Source organism: Mus pahari, chromosome 7 (genome assembly GCF_900095145.1).
Source record: "Mus pahari chromosome 7, PAHARI_EIJ_v1.1, whole genome shotgun sequence".
NCBI classification, from domain to species: Eukaryota; Metazoa; Chordata; class Mammalia; order Rodentia; family Muridae; genus Mus; species Mus pahari.
Window position 1 is genome coordinate 106,526,147 of NC_034596.1, and position 15,050 is coordinate 106,541,196.

At 52.7% G+C, this 15,050-nt stretch overlaps 1 protein-coding gene across 1 annotated transcript; it reads right to left on the reverse strand.

The window, feature by feature from the left end:
- Window positions 1–109: 109 nt before the first annotated feature.
- Tmem179 (transmembrane protein 179) lies at window positions 110–9,888 on the reverse strand. Its single transcript, XM_021202367.1, has 4 exons — window positions 9,466–9,888; window positions 4,407–4,544; window positions 3,161–3,239; window positions 110–1,827 (listed from the first exon to the last, which is right to left on the reverse strand). The coding sequence occupies exons 1-4, from the start codon at window positions 9,768–9,770 to the stop codon at window positions 1,648–1,650; spliced, it is 702 nt and encodes a 233-aa protein (XP_021058026.1). The 5' UTR covers window positions 9,771–9,888; the 3' UTR covers window positions 110–1,647.
- Between the last annotated feature and the right edge of the window lie 5,162 nt (window positions 9,889–15,050).

Sequence of the window (15,050 nt, forward strand, 5' to 3'; positions counted from 1 at the left end):
TAAAGCCTGAGAGCCAATGAGGAGGGATGGAGACAGGGGTGGGGGTGGGGGGGTCCTGGAGCGGGCTGGCTGGCTAGCAAAGACACAGACACCTCATCCACAAAGCATCTCAGATGTTTCGTCTTTATTTTATTTGGACCTGAGGATCGGACACACAGAGGCATAGGACTCATCGCTATCAGTTTGTCCGGGAAGACTGAAACCGGGCGTCCCTGTAGCAGGCTGGAGAGGAGCAGAGGTGGCTGGCAGGCAACCTGGGGACGCCTCTGCCTGTCTCTTGCCATCCATCCCATAAGACCTCCCTTGGACAGACACCCCTGCCCATGGCTACAGCCAACAGGTCCTGCCAACACTCCTAGGCCCAGAGGCCCTTCCCCAGGAGTCCCTGGGACACCAACATCTGGGGGACAATCTAGGCATCCCAGACTAACTCTCCAGAATCCAAAAGAGGCAGCTGCCAAGGTAGGCCTACACCTGAGGCAGATCCTAGGTCCCAGAGGCCCCATCTAGCCTCCTGTCCCTTCAGGTCCTAGAGGGCTACAGCCTTAGTAAGGATATGAGGCAGATGAGGAAGGAGCCAATCTGGGGAGACAAAGGATTCTCAAGGCTAGGCAGTGTCCCCATGTCCCACAGATGAGGGCTTGTGTGAAGGTGCGGAGAAGAGACCAGGTCAGTTTGGAGACCAGATCCTCTTCTGGGAGCTCAGCAAGGCCACCTCCAAAGCCCTCAGAGAAGGCTGAAGTGGCAGTCGGCCCGACCCTGACCTCCTCAGACAGGCACCCCCTTGCACAGCACTCTGACCATCCTTGTTGGCTTCAACTGTTAGGGCCCAACTGACACCTCACACACACAGGCTCCTCACAGTGAGCCTGGACGCTAGTGCCTTCCACCTAGAAACACACCAGCCACTGGTGGACACTGGCCTCAGACCCAGGTCAGGATCACCTTGCTTGGAAATAGGAGACAGCGTTGGAGCACAACTTCAGACTAGGGCCAGCAACACTGAATGCGCTCACTGAGATCCAGATGGGCAGGGCCTCTTCAGCAATGGGGGGGGGGGGGTGCCTCACCCTTGCGATAAGGAGAACCATGCCACATAGAAAGCCTTGAAGGGAGGAGAGTGAAACGTTCCCACTACAGCCAAGCAGCCCAAGATGGCCTCTCAGAGCAGGGGATGGAGCCCAGCCCAGGGTCCCACATTCCTACCAGGATCCTCTACCTGCTGCCTTCTCCGGTGCCTTCTGAGGACCTTGGCTGAGTGCTATAGGATGGGAAGTCAGCCCCTTATGGGAGAGGCAGGGTGTGCTGGAGCCTGTGGTGGTGCAAAGTCGGCGAACCTGGCGGCGGCGGTGCCACCACCTCAGTTCTGCAGTCACACTCCCATCCACACACATGCTCACATACATGCACATATATAGACAAAGGATCACACGGGTGAAGGAGTATGCGTCACACTAACCAAGGCCGGGACTGGAAGCTGGAAGTCACCCCCTCCCCAAGTCTCTGGATCTCTGCCCCATCACTGTCACGTTCTCCGTGGGAACTCAGGTGCCCTGATCACGGTGGGCGGGGCCAAGGGACACATGCAGAGCTGTGTTGGCCAGCCTGGGTGGGTCCCCAGCCCCCCTCGTGCCGCCCTTGCACGGCCTAGATGACGGCACTCTTCTCCCCCTGGAGGGAGGTGCGGGAGGCAGGCCTGGCCAGCAGAAGCTCCTTCTCGTGAACCAGGCTGTCCAACAGGTCCTCCTGGCGGTAGTTGTGATACACCTTCAGGAAAGCCAGAGTGGTGATCGCCAGCCAGGACAGCCAGGAGGCCCACAGTCCAAACTGCATGGAAGGCAGAGAAGGGTCAGAGCAGGTGCAGCTCACTGCCCAGGGTGCTCAGGACCCGCCTCCTCGCTCTAGCTCTGTAAGGCAGGAGCAAGCAGGCGGCAGGGACCTGAGAGCCCATGCACTCCCACATTTGGCTTATTCTCTGCAGTGATCATTATGCCCTATACCCACAAGAACCTAGCTTTGTGCAGAGCCTTGGGGTACTTGGCCATTCTCACCTTAACTGTGAGGTTCCCTAAGGAGGAGCAGGCCCTGGGAAGAGCTCTCCCCTCCCCCACAACTCTGGGTTCTAAGGAATGCCTATAGATCAGGGAGCCCCTCTAGTCAGGGGAATAAATTGACCTTTATCTGCTGTTTCCAAACAGCTGAAGGAGAAACGATGTAATCAGCTCCAGGTCTGCACTGCATCAAACCAATTCTCATTTGAGCGTGCTGGTCCTCAAACTGCGCATGCCTCTGTCTAATTGATCCAAATTAGTCCTAAAGCATCTTAAGCTAAAGTTGGCGTGAAGGTCTCTTTGACCAGTTCAGCTCATTTCTGCAAAGAACTGTTGGACTTCCAAAGGCATTGGCAGTGACGGGGTCATCTCAGCCTAGCGTTTGACAAACCAGAGCCTCCAGAAGCCAGTATGGAGCATGGAAGGGTGTCACAGAGGATGAAAGCCACAGACAGTGTGGGAAGGGACAGGTGTCCACGCCCCACCTAGGTGTCCCTACCCTGCACCACCTCTGCTTGGGGCACAAATGCAGTTGAGAGACAGGAAAATCCTAAAGCTTTCCCAGGGACCTCTAGGTCCCCAAGGTCACATGCAAGGTAGAGCAGGGTGAGGCTGGGATCGCCCTAGGACAGACACTGCACTTCATCCTCAGACACAGTAGCAAGTGGCTCAGGGACCCTCCAGCATCCCCTAAATGGAACCAGACCAGAATCTGTCCCATTAGCAACCACAGATCCTAGGCCTCATTTCCAGCACGTCCTGCCACCTCCCATTCCCCTACTCCCTTCCCTCGCAGCCACCCAGCACTTTCCATTCTCTGGCCCCTGAGCTCACTCATGTCTGCCCTTGCCTTCTCTTGTATCCCGCCTCCCCTACCCCTTACCTCCCCTCCCCCCCACACACAAGTCCTGCTCAGAGACCCTGCTCTCCCACCCTCTCCTAGGAAATCTCCTGCTCCCACAGCCTGCACCTCCCCGGCATGACCCCACCATATCTGAGTCTGTTTCCTTGCCTGGGATCAGGAGTCTGTTCTATCACCCCTATCCCCAACACAGCCATTCTCTTCCGGCCAGAGACAGACCCCGCCTACCTGCCCGGACCCCGCCTACCTGGGCGATAGCAAACTGGTGGTAGAAGGCAGAGTTGTCCACGTTCAGCTCCAAGTCCGTTTCCTGGAACTCCTCGCAGCTAAAATAGCATGAAGCCAAGTGGCTGGTGACTTGTGAGCCCCTGAGCCCCTGAACTCCCTGAGTCAAAAGGCAGCAGAGCTAGGACGCTGAGCAGTGAGTGGCGTCTTAGATCAACCTGATACAAGCTAAAGTCATGAGAGGCGGGACCCTCAATCAAGAAAATGCTTCAATAAGACCAGGCTGTGAACAAGCCTGCAAGACATTTTCTTAGTGATTGGTGGGAAATAGCCCAGCCCATTGTGGGCGTGGCCACCCCTGGGCCGGTGGTCCTGGTTCTATAAGGAAGTAGGCTGAGCAGATCATGAGGAGCAAGCCAGTAAGCAGCATCCCTCCGATGGCCTTCGCATCAGGTCCTGCCTCCAAGTCCCTGCCCTGCTTGAGTTCATGTCTTGACTTTCTTTGATGAGGAACTGTGATATTGAAGTATAAGCTTTCTTCCCCAAGCTGCTTTGGCCAGGGTGTATCATTGCAGCAGTCATAACCCTAAGACAGAGGGGCCAATCCCCAAAGGGACAGATGCCTCTAGGAGCTCCACTGGGGGTCAGCTTTGGCCCCTCACTGGGTGGAGCAAGACAGGCTTCAAAGAGGAGGAGCTGCAGACCTTTCCAACTGGCCGGGAGCACAAGGGCCAGCCTCAGCTATCTTGTCACTGTCTGGCACTTGGGGTCATGACCTTCCCTGTCTACTCAGTCCTGCAGTTCCCAGTCTGAGATGGACGTGATGCCCCCTGAGGCACATTGCACAGTGTCCCTGCATAAGTGTCACGGGGACACCACCAGGGCAATCTCCATTCACCAACCACAAACTAACTTCACGGCGGCGACACAGTGGAGTTAGCTTCAGAGCGAGCTGAGGCTAGCAAGTGTGCCAGGTGGTGTCAACTGCAGAGTCCTGCCTGGTGCCTCTCGGCCCACAGGGACCTTCCATGTGTGATGCTGTAGGGCTTCTAGACCAAAGAGGTGTCTGACATTGAGTGGGCGGGTCTTAGGAGCATGGCAACAGGTGCGGGGGTGGAGCACAGGTGGGCGGGTCTTAGGGACAAGGCAACAGGTGTGGGGGTGGGGCGCAGGTGGGCAAAGCCTCAGATTCCAGAAAAAAAAACATATTGGACCCCAGGTAAGGGGTGGGTCTTGTAGGTGGCTGACGAAGCAGGGGTGAGGCATACCTGTGGGGTGTGGAGCCCTTCTCGGTGATGGTGTCACACCACATGGTGAAGCCCACACTCACGATGGTGCTGGCAATGAAGACCAGGAAGACCACAAAGGCACTGACCAGGAGGTTCAGGAAGGCGTAGAAGAAGGAGCTGCAGTGGAGTCAAGAGATGTATGCTGTGGGAGCCACCCAAGGTCTGACCCCAAATAGCTCCCCTTGAAACAGGGAGGGGGGATGTCCAGGTTTTCTGGTGAGCACCTGGGGTCCTATGGGACAGAATGGGGCTCAAAGGGCTGCTTCCGTCACCCCTGCAAATGTTCCGATGTTGAGCAGACATCTTGTTCTCTCACAGGCTGGGAGTAGGTAGGGGACTTGCCACCATTGATGTACCCGGGGATCCAGGGCCAAGTCAAGGACTCAAGATCATGAGTCCAAAATGCCCTTCTAAGACCACCTACTCACCTAGTCACTCCATGTCACAGCTATGGATCCTTGTCCCCTCAGATACCAGGCCCTCTAAGCCCTACGTAGAGAAGGTACAAGCAAGAGGACAAGACCCCTCTCCCTTGCCCTTTGCCCTTTGCTGCCTGACGACAGGTCACTCATTAACCCAGCCCTACTTCCCTACCCACCATACTCTCCGGGGTCACCAAACTGTGGCAAGTCCACAGCAGAGAGCAGAGCAGCCAATTAAGGACTCTCCCCACCTCCAGCCTGTAGTGGGATGGATACCAGGTCCAGACCAGTTGTATGTTTTGTCATACTAAATGTCATGACGACAAAAGTGGATTCAAGGTGAGCAGCTGATAGATGGGTCTTAAAAGCAAACAAGCAGCCACAAAACAATGCTGCCATGACCCAACAGCCACCTGCACTGCTGGTGGCCTTGCTCACCGATGCATTCATTCCACAAGCCCTCTCGACACTACAGCAGCCCTGTGCTGAATACAGATGGAGGGCAAGGCACGAGAATAGCCCTGACACTCAAGGTGAGTAAGCGAAGAGTAACTCAGGTCACCTCTGCCCAACTCACCACAAGCGATACCCCAGCTGCCCTGGGATCACACTGGGCCGCCTGTGAAGCCAGAGCTTTGGTGACCATGGGACTGACATGGTAGTCACAGCATGAAGGGCAGTCAAGGAGTGGTACCCTGCTATAGCTCTACACAACCCCCAGGGGGTGCTGTGTGATGCTGCCCCTGTCTGTGAGCAGCTATGTGCACTGCCCACTTAGCCTGAGCTCACTACACTGTGCCTGGACCTGGCCGCTCTTAGCCCTGCCCAGCAGAAGTCTCCAGTTCTTGATTTGTTGTTGCTGTTTTGTTTTGTTTGTCTGTGTTTGGTTGCTTGGATTTTTGTTTGTTTATTTGTTTGACTTTTTTGGATTTGTTTTTAATATAATATGCTGGGCGTTCCAGATCCTTGAAGAACTTCGTGTGCCCAAAGCCACCCCTGGATCCTGTTTCCTGGGTTTAGAGTGCCACTCCTCCCTGTCCCTGAACACACACTCCAAGGACAGGCCAACACAGGAGAGTGTGTGGAAAGGCACAGCACACACAGGGTTAACCCATCTTCCTCTCACTGCATCTCAGGGTGCCCAGCCTTGGATGTGCTGTCTCCATGGCGACAGCTATCCTGGGAAGCCCTGGGAGCAATTTGAAGGCTGAGCGACAGGTGTGAGCAGGCAGATGGGTTATGCTAAGCCAGTGCTCACTATTCAGTCCGTCCCTCACTCACAGACTGTTAACCAAACCCAACCCGAAGAGCTGCTCTTGAGCAAAGCCTTAGGCATACAGCTCACCTGGGCCCTCCCATCTCCCTGAGGGATGTCCCTGAAACTCTAGGTGTCACGGATCATTCACAAAATGGTACACCCACCTCTACAATGTTGCCCTGGACTCTGCCTCTCTGCACCTCTATACCTCTGCAGCCACAGCCCACTTAGCATGACAGACATGCCCTATATAGGGAAGTATATGGCCCATGTGTTCAGCACCAACCAAGAGAGTCCATGAAGAGGCTACAGGGTAGCCCTAGGACTGATGAGAAGGCACCTCAGTGACCTCTGGGGTTGGCACCTAATCTAAGAATCAGAGAACATCTGGAACACAGCCAGATAAGCCCTGCAGGTCCCAGGACTGGCAAGCCTGGTATCCTCCACAGGCTGGATATCCAGTGGCCCTGCAGGCCCTTGTTACCACATGAGCTCACTGTAAATGCCTGCCCTGCCCCTTTGAGACTCCTGTCCCCTCTGATGGCCTGACACTTGCTCACTTGGCCCTCTGCAGTCTGACACTTGTGCTGGAATCACTGTTTTCCATAGGGCACCTTACCACCTGCTGGCCTCTGCAGACCAGGTCATGAGTCAACAGTCAAAGTAGGGCCAGCTGTGCAGCCATGGAATTGCAAACCTCATGGTCCAGACACTTTTCTGTCCCTTGTCATTGTGTGGTGACTCCTTCACTCCAGGCTCCATGCTTGGCTTGCAGACACAGACTAAGGTATGCCCGCACTGGCCTCATGCCCCTGGATGTGATGGGTATCCGAGGCCTGGGGCAGCTCAGCAGAGCCGTGCCCCAGTCCCACAATGTGGGCTCTGGTAAGCACTGATGGCACAGTTGGCTCACTCCCACCTGGATCATATAGAAGACAGGGTCAAGGACAGCAGCCAGGTAGCCACCTGGCCCTTGCCAATAATGCCTGGTAGCCAAGCAGGACCTTGGAGAAGACAAGGCTAGACAAAGTCACGTGCTAGTCTATAGAAGCCTGAGCAGAGACCATTTGTGGTTAGAAACAGGGGAACAACAAGAACTGAGTCACGGGTTCAGAGACTCCAGTTGTTCCACAAGAGAGGGTGCCCAGACCTGGCCTCTAGTGTGGACTCAAGACTATGCTAGATCTCCTCCAAGGGTTATGATGTGTCAGGCCACCTATGGTCCCCTAAATCCTGCCACAGGCCTTGGCTGAGTATGTGATAGAAGGCATCTTTCTCACTCCACCTTGATGCCTTGGCAGCCAGAGCCCATTTAGCATGGCAGACATACTGTATGTGCATCAGTCAGCCTGGACCATTCCTCAGAAGGGCAAGCATCCAAAGGAGCCCTGGGTAGCTGGAAACTCCAGGCCTCGTGATGCTGGTACGGCCTGGGTCTGCAGCCTGACTTGTGCAGAACAGTCCTTGTATGCAAGAGCCCCACCTGCAAGCACAGGGGCTCTTCATGTCCCCCTCTGGTGCCCCAGCCTCTGGTGGTCCCATTCATGGATCACACACATGGGTCCTCCCTGGGGAGCTTCCCTTGGGTCTACCTGGCTAAACCATGTCCACCATGAGGCTGCCTCTCCTGCAGGAAAGCCCAGAAGGCCAGAGGAGTCAAATCAGGCTATCTTCCTACTGACCGCTGCCATGTTGCCTGTCTCAGGGTGCTCCCTCCTGCCCCAATCTGCAGTGAGGTGACTCCCAGTTTGAGGACAAGAGCTCTCAAATTCATGTGAACAATGAAAGACTGAGGGTCAAGGAATGCTGCTCAGGAGGGACAAGACTCTGTCCTACGGCTGACAAGGGCTCACCGTAGAAAGAGCCTCATCCTCCCACATCACCTGGAGGCTCTTAGGACCACCCCTGTCTTCCCACAGACTCCCATCAAAACCTAACCATAGTGACTTGAACTGTATCTCTTCTGAGTCCTAACCTTGCTACCTGTCGATATGGTTGCTTCATCTTCGGAAAAGCAGTGTCAGAAACGGGCAAGGGGCGATTCAAGAACGGAGGCAGAGACTGGAACACACAGGAGGCTGGAGCCAGCAGAATACAAGTGTAGGAAAGAGCTTCTCTAGTTCTAACTCTAAGGACACTTTGTTTCTGGACTCTCAGCCTCCAGTGTGATGAGAATGTTAACTGTTTCAAGTTCCTCATCTGTGGTACTAGCAAGAATCCCTTTCACCCAGCCTCCTGCATCCTTATGTTCTCAGAGACCCATGCTTATCACCCACCTCCTTGCAAGGGAGCAACTAAAATCATGGATGGGGCGGGCTGGACGTGGGAATTCACTCTCTATTGCAGGAGCATTGTTATTCCAGGACCCAGGAAGCCTCAGGCAGAGAGCAGTGGGCTCCTGATTGTTGTTGGCTGCAGATACCAGGTGACCACATTCCACTGGCTTCAGCCAGGTGACAAAGAAGGAAAGGGTGAAGAAACTCTGGAGGTACAGGCGACACAGAGCAGATCCTACTCACCCAACACACACACAGAGTATACACACAGAGAGACACACAAACACACACAGAGAATATACACAAGAGATACACATACACATACACACAGAGAAACACAAACACACATACAAAGTACACACACATACACACACTCACAAACACACTGAGTACACACACATACACACACAAACACACATACACACAGAGTACACTCACAGAGACATATACAGAGTACACACAGAGAGACACACAGACACATACACACACAGAAACACACACAGAGTAAACACACACACACACACACACACACACACACACACACTGCACCTGCATCCAGCCAAGGCCTGAGTGCCAGGGGTGAGCTTAAGGAGCTCTACAGACATCCTCTGTCATCTTTTCCCAAGAGGGGTAGCAAGAATAGAAGACTACCCGCTCTTTCCAAAGTGTAGTCCCTTCCCCCACCCACAGGAAAGGCGTGCAGGCCCAAGACTACAGCAATTGGTCCCAGGTCCCAAGGAGTGTGGCCTAGCTGAACCAGAGACCTGAGGCATGCAGCCATGACAGTGCAACATCTGTGCTCCAAGGGGTAAGGGCTGAGAATCTGGAGTGATGCTCACCCTGGGAACAGAAAGAGGTCATGTGGGTCGGACAGACAGCCTCATAGCCGCTGGGCCTGTGTGTAAACAAAGGGCAGTCTGCTTAGAAATGATGAGGCTGAGAGTGTTGACACTTGCAGGCCTCTGCAGCAGGAGAGGTGGAGGGGCTCAAGGCCCCGGAGAGGAGGGCCTCTATGATAGGTGCCAGGAGCCGTGTGAGTGTTGCATCTGTTTGCGCTGGGCTGCTGAAAGGCCTAAACTTACCCCTCGTGTCCCTTGCAGAGGAAGAAGAGCGTGCGCCATGCGTGCGCAGCGGCCAGAAGCAGTGACAGGAGGCTGGCGAGCAGGCTGAAGCGGCAGGCAGCCGGTGGGCCCCACTCCTGCACCGTGAAGCGCTCCCGCCCCTGCATCGTCAGGTTGGCACTCAGCCACATACCCTCGGTAAAAAGTAGGCAGCGGCCACGAAAGTCGTGGCCGTTCTCGGACAATGGCACCACCACCACGAAGCTGAACAAGAAGGCCAGAAAGTAACAGACGCACTGCGCGAAGAGGAAATTGTTGAGCGCCATGATGGTGCCAAGATAAGAGGAGCCGCTGGGGAGGCCACGGGCCAGGGATGCGATCGCTCCAGAAGCCGGGTCGTGAGTCTCCGGCGCCGCGCAGGCCTGTCCCGAGCCGCGTGGGAGGCTGCGCAGTGACGGCGCCCGCGGGTCTCTCGCGTTGCGCGCAGACGCGTGCGCACCGGCCGAGCGTGAGGCGCGCCTGCGGTCAGCACCGCGGACAGCTCCCGCGGCAGCAGGGTAGGTAGAGGGGCTGAGCACTGAGACAAGGCCAGACAGACTGCATTGGTGGAGATGTGCCATGGAAACCTGGCAGGGGTCGTGAGCATTACTAAATCAGTTTGGGGAAACCCGACTCTGTCAGGAAGAGTACCAGCAGCTAAAGGCTAAGGAGAAGAATGGAGACCTATGTGCAGTTCAGATTCCTTCGCCAGGGCCTTTGTCTTCAAAGTGAATGGAGGAGGAAGACCGAGAGTCAGGTCAGTAGGTGTGAGGAAGAAAAGAGGAAGGCTTCAAGTGTCCCTAGGTGGGAACGGACTTGTAATCTGTTTGTGCTCCGAGAACCATGCCCTCAACCCCAGAGTAGAGCCCTCCACTCTGTGTTTGTAAGACAAATAATGGTTGCCCTGGGCACCTCATTAAGACCTCTTTGCTGTGATTGAGCTGCTAGTGCATTGATTAATAGAATTAATGACTTTTCTAGATTCCCTTAATACCAAGTAACTGTTAGTCCAATTCCCAGAGTGAGCAAGCCCTAGGGACATCCTTCTGGATATAGATTACATCAACATTAGTTTTGGCTTCAGGCACTAAAAATTCCTCTTGTTTTATTGCCAAAGTAATATGCACTTGGTTTTTTTTTAATTACAATGAGGAATATGTGTGATACAAACACACCAAGTTTCTTCCTCTTCCCTCCACCCCGATACATTGTCACTACTTGTGACAACCTGATGTCTACCCATCCAGACATTTTGCACACGCACACACACAATTTTCAAAAATGTTTCACACTATGTCTGTGTCTACAGGCGATTCAGTCATCCAACAGTATGCATTATTCCCTGTCTGCACAAACAGGCCTGTGGTCTTCTTTCTAGCAACCGTGTAACTTTCTGTAACATTGACTGTTGTGTGTGACTGTCCCTCTCTGGGGGGGGGGGGGACATTGAATGTCTCCAGTGTCTGTTGTTTCCAGCTCTGCTGTGTGACATCCTGGTGTCTGTTTGTGCGGCCATGCAGGCAGCACGTGAGTCTCTATGAAAGTCTTAGGGGAGAAGTGACTGGGTCATGGGGTATGAACACTTCAAGTGGTGTTGGCAGGAGTCGCCAAACTGGTCTCTGGCGATATTGTGAGGATAATCCACACATCCACTCTGCAGACCCTTCTCCTGAGCGGGGCTTTCAATCTGATTGGTTTTTACACGGAAAGACGGCTCATTGATTTGTGACTTGTCTTCTGCTTATCACTGGGAGGTCAAAATCTGCTCACAGTCGTTGCCATTTGTTATCTGCCTCTGCACATAGAGAACTCATTTCGCAATCTCTTGAGTACACTATATGAAGGAAGAGGGTAAGGTCTGCAGCAGTTACCCTTTTCCCAGACAACCCGCCCAGGGTTTGTTCCATTGCCAAGACTCCCCAACCCAAACCAGGGGGGTCGTTTGGGAAGCTCAGCCTGCCCCAACCTAAACACAAATCCTAACCATTCATCAGCACTTGAAAATTTTGACCAAAACCCAAAGAAACAAACAAACAAAATTGACCCTGACAACTAAGAAGGAGACAGATTGCGTCAGAGCACCCAGGGGACCCTGGTGCTCTTATTTATGAGTTCCACTTAACCTTTAAAAAATAACCAGGGGCTGGAGAAGTGGTTAAGACACTGGCTGCCCTTCTAGGAGACTAAGGTTCAATTCCCAGCACCTGACTCTCATGTTTCATTTTTAAAAGCCAATATTACATTCATGGAAAAACCCCATCAGAACTGTGTGGGAAATAAAATAATAGAAAATTGCATTTGCAAATATTAATATCAAGTTTTAAAAAAAAACAGTGAATTGAATGCAATCAATGGATTAGTAAGAAAATATGGATAAGTAAAAATTTATCCTACAAATGCAAAAAGGGCTAAGCCAGAGGAGATTTATCAACAAGCGAAGGGAGAAAGCCTGTGTTCTGTGTGCAGGCATATCTGAAAGCTATTGCATATTACTATGTATCCATTTCTAGTTCTTCAATTCTTCATAGAAATAGAAGAATATGTTAGTCTGCCTTTAAGACACAAAGTTTGTACTTGTTCAGATTTAAAAAAAAAATCAAGACAGGAATGCTCACTGTCACAGTCATTGTTGACCATGTGTTTGATGATTCTTTCAGTGAACGGAGACAAGGAAACAAGAGCCATAGCGTATCCATGGAAACGAGTGAAATTATCTTTATGGGAAGATAATGTGACTTTACACCAAGAACTCTCAAGCTATTCTACTACAATAATTAGAATTTTCAAGAAGATTTTGTAAGATGCTTGGATACAAGACAAACATACAAATTTCAATAGCCTTTCTTGGAATGGGCGAATGGGCCCTGTTTCCTGGGAAACAGACTGAGGGCCACAAGCAGCAACACGGTGGTGGTGCATGGTGCAGACCTGGCCTGAGGGACCAGCCATGAGGGAGCTTTGACAGGCACACTCCTTTCTCTTAAGTTCTTCCCTGTGTCCAGTGGTTCTGGGTGGAAGCTGACTCAGGTTCAGAAACTAGACATGAGGTCACAATGTCTGACAGGGTAGCTGCCCTCAGTCGTCCTGACCCTCTTGTATAAGGAGGTCAGAGGGACAGTCCCATGTGTCCTCTAGAGATGCTGCTGGGTGCCCATCTCCACTGCTCCCTGTACCCTGTCATTCTGATCTCCCTTCACTTTCTGACTCCTTGGGGTGCCTGAGAATTAGGTGCTCCCACCCTGGGGTGCCTGAGAATCAGGTGCTCCCACCCTGGGGTGCCTGAGAATTGGGTGTTCCCACCCTGGGGTGCCTGAGAATCGGGTGCTCCCACCATGCACCTCCTGGGGCATCATATAGGCTTCTTAGCGGTGCAGTTGTCTCCCTGGCCCAGCTCAACAGCTCTGGTGAGTACAGTCTCAACAGCCTCTCTCTTGGCACACATCATCGGATGTTCCAACGGCTATTGGTCATCCTGCGTCTGAGCCCTTGGCCCCTCTTCCCCGGGCTACCTGGCCCAATCTGACATTTCAGAAACCCTCTGTTTCCCAAGCTCCTTAGAGATAGTAATAATGTGTTTTTTCTTGTTATCACACCACCACCAGACCCAGTACAAACCAGACAGCACAAACTTATCCCCTGACACCCTGGAAGCACAGACTTTAAACCCAGGTTATGACTCCCCTCTGGAGGTTTTAGGGGAGGATTTTCCTTATCTTTCCCAATTTCTAGCTACTTTGTTCCTGACCCTGTAGTTCCATCTTCAAAGCCAGCAATGACTGTTAGGTCCTTCCCGGGCTCCACCTCAGCGATCCTCTGCAGGTAAAAAGGTGACCTGTGCTGATGTTGTTCCTACCCCCGAGGTCCCTACGTTTTCGTATAGAGTCAAGCAAGAGCTCTCTGATGTCCTGAGCTCTCCTAATGTACCCCACCCTTGGCTGCTTCAATGCCCTTAGCCACAGTCACATCTACAGGGCCCCCAATACAGTTTAGATATGAAGTATCTATTCCCTGCCCCCCCCCCAAAAAAGCTCATGTGTTGAAGGTTTGGTTCTAAATCAGTGGATTCAGATGTTGACAAGAATTTTGGAGTGAGGTCCTCTGGGTATGGCCTGGTCATTGTCATTTTGAAATGAGACCAGTTGTGGTCATCTGACTATGGCTCTCTCAAGATGATTCTGCTGGCATCCCTCATTGAAAGTGAAGGTTCATGGGCGTGGGAGGCTCAGAGAGTTCTCTACCCTCCCCAAGGATATGTCCATGACTGACAACTGCCGGGAAGGGAGAGTCTTCTTCAATTGTGTGGCTGCCAACAATTCGCCCATGATCCCATAAGTAACCCCAATTAAACTCATTGCCTCATCAATCTAGACTTGGAAGAACCGTTTCTTTGGTCTGTTGCCCTCTGGCATGACTAGAAATAGACTCCCTAGGAAAAGTCACAAAACGCTTGGCACCGGAACAGGCACTGACAGAACCATACCTGAGTTTGGAAGGAGCAGTCCTTGAGGCGAGTGATAAGATGTGATATCTGAAGCTAACTCATAAAGGGTTAATCATGCACAGGAATGGCTGTGACCATCCTTCCCTACATGCCATGGGATCGCATTCCTTCTTGCTGACATGACCATGGTGTTGTCCCTGCTAGGAGTGAGAGGACATGCAACTGAGGCTGCTCCATCTGCAGGTAGGATGTCCAAAAGGAGAATCTCTGGGGTGTCATCTTCTGTGCGTCAATGAGTGACATTGTTGGCCATGCAAATGTTAAGACATTCTGAGCTTCAGTCCATTATCACCAAGGCAGGAACATGGCAGCATCCAGGCAGGCATGGTGCAGGAGGAGCTAAGAGTTCTACGTCTTCATCCGAAGACTGCTAGTGGAAGATTCACTTCGAGGCAGCTAGGATGAGGGTCTTAAAGCCCACACCCACAGTAACACACCTACTCCAACAGGGCCATACCTTCTGATAGTGGCACTCCCTGGACCAAGGACATACAAACCATCAATCACACCCTCAATGCCTAGCTGATTAGGAAATGTCCTGCAAGCTGTAGAGCAGCATGTATGGGACAGGGTGGCAAGCGAGCTGGTAAGTAAGCAGGCTGTGATGCTGATGTGTAGCCTTGATACGGACATGCTACTATTCTCAGCTGCCTGCCCAGAAAGAATGTGCCTAGGTAAGAGCAGAGTCACAATGGGAAGAGGACACATGGCTGGTATCCTCCAGGTCACCTCTGACTCAGCAGGAAATGCGGGGAGGGGGGAGGGAGGAGGGGAAAAGTCTGACCTTTACAGAGGAAGAGAAAGGCCATGACTCAGCATGCCGCCAGAGTCCTTAATAATGACCCATGCGGGGAAAGTAATCAGGGATTACTCTGCCTGCAGGCAAGAGAACTTGGGCAAAGCTGTGGGACGTGTGGGCGGGTGAGGTCAGTCTCAGAGCTACGGAAGCCTGACAAACTAACACAAAGGCTGCTTGACCTGAAGCAACACACACAAATAAGTCTCTGATGAAATAATCCACACCAGCCACTAGGGACCCTTGGCCATCAGCAGCTCAGGTCCCTAT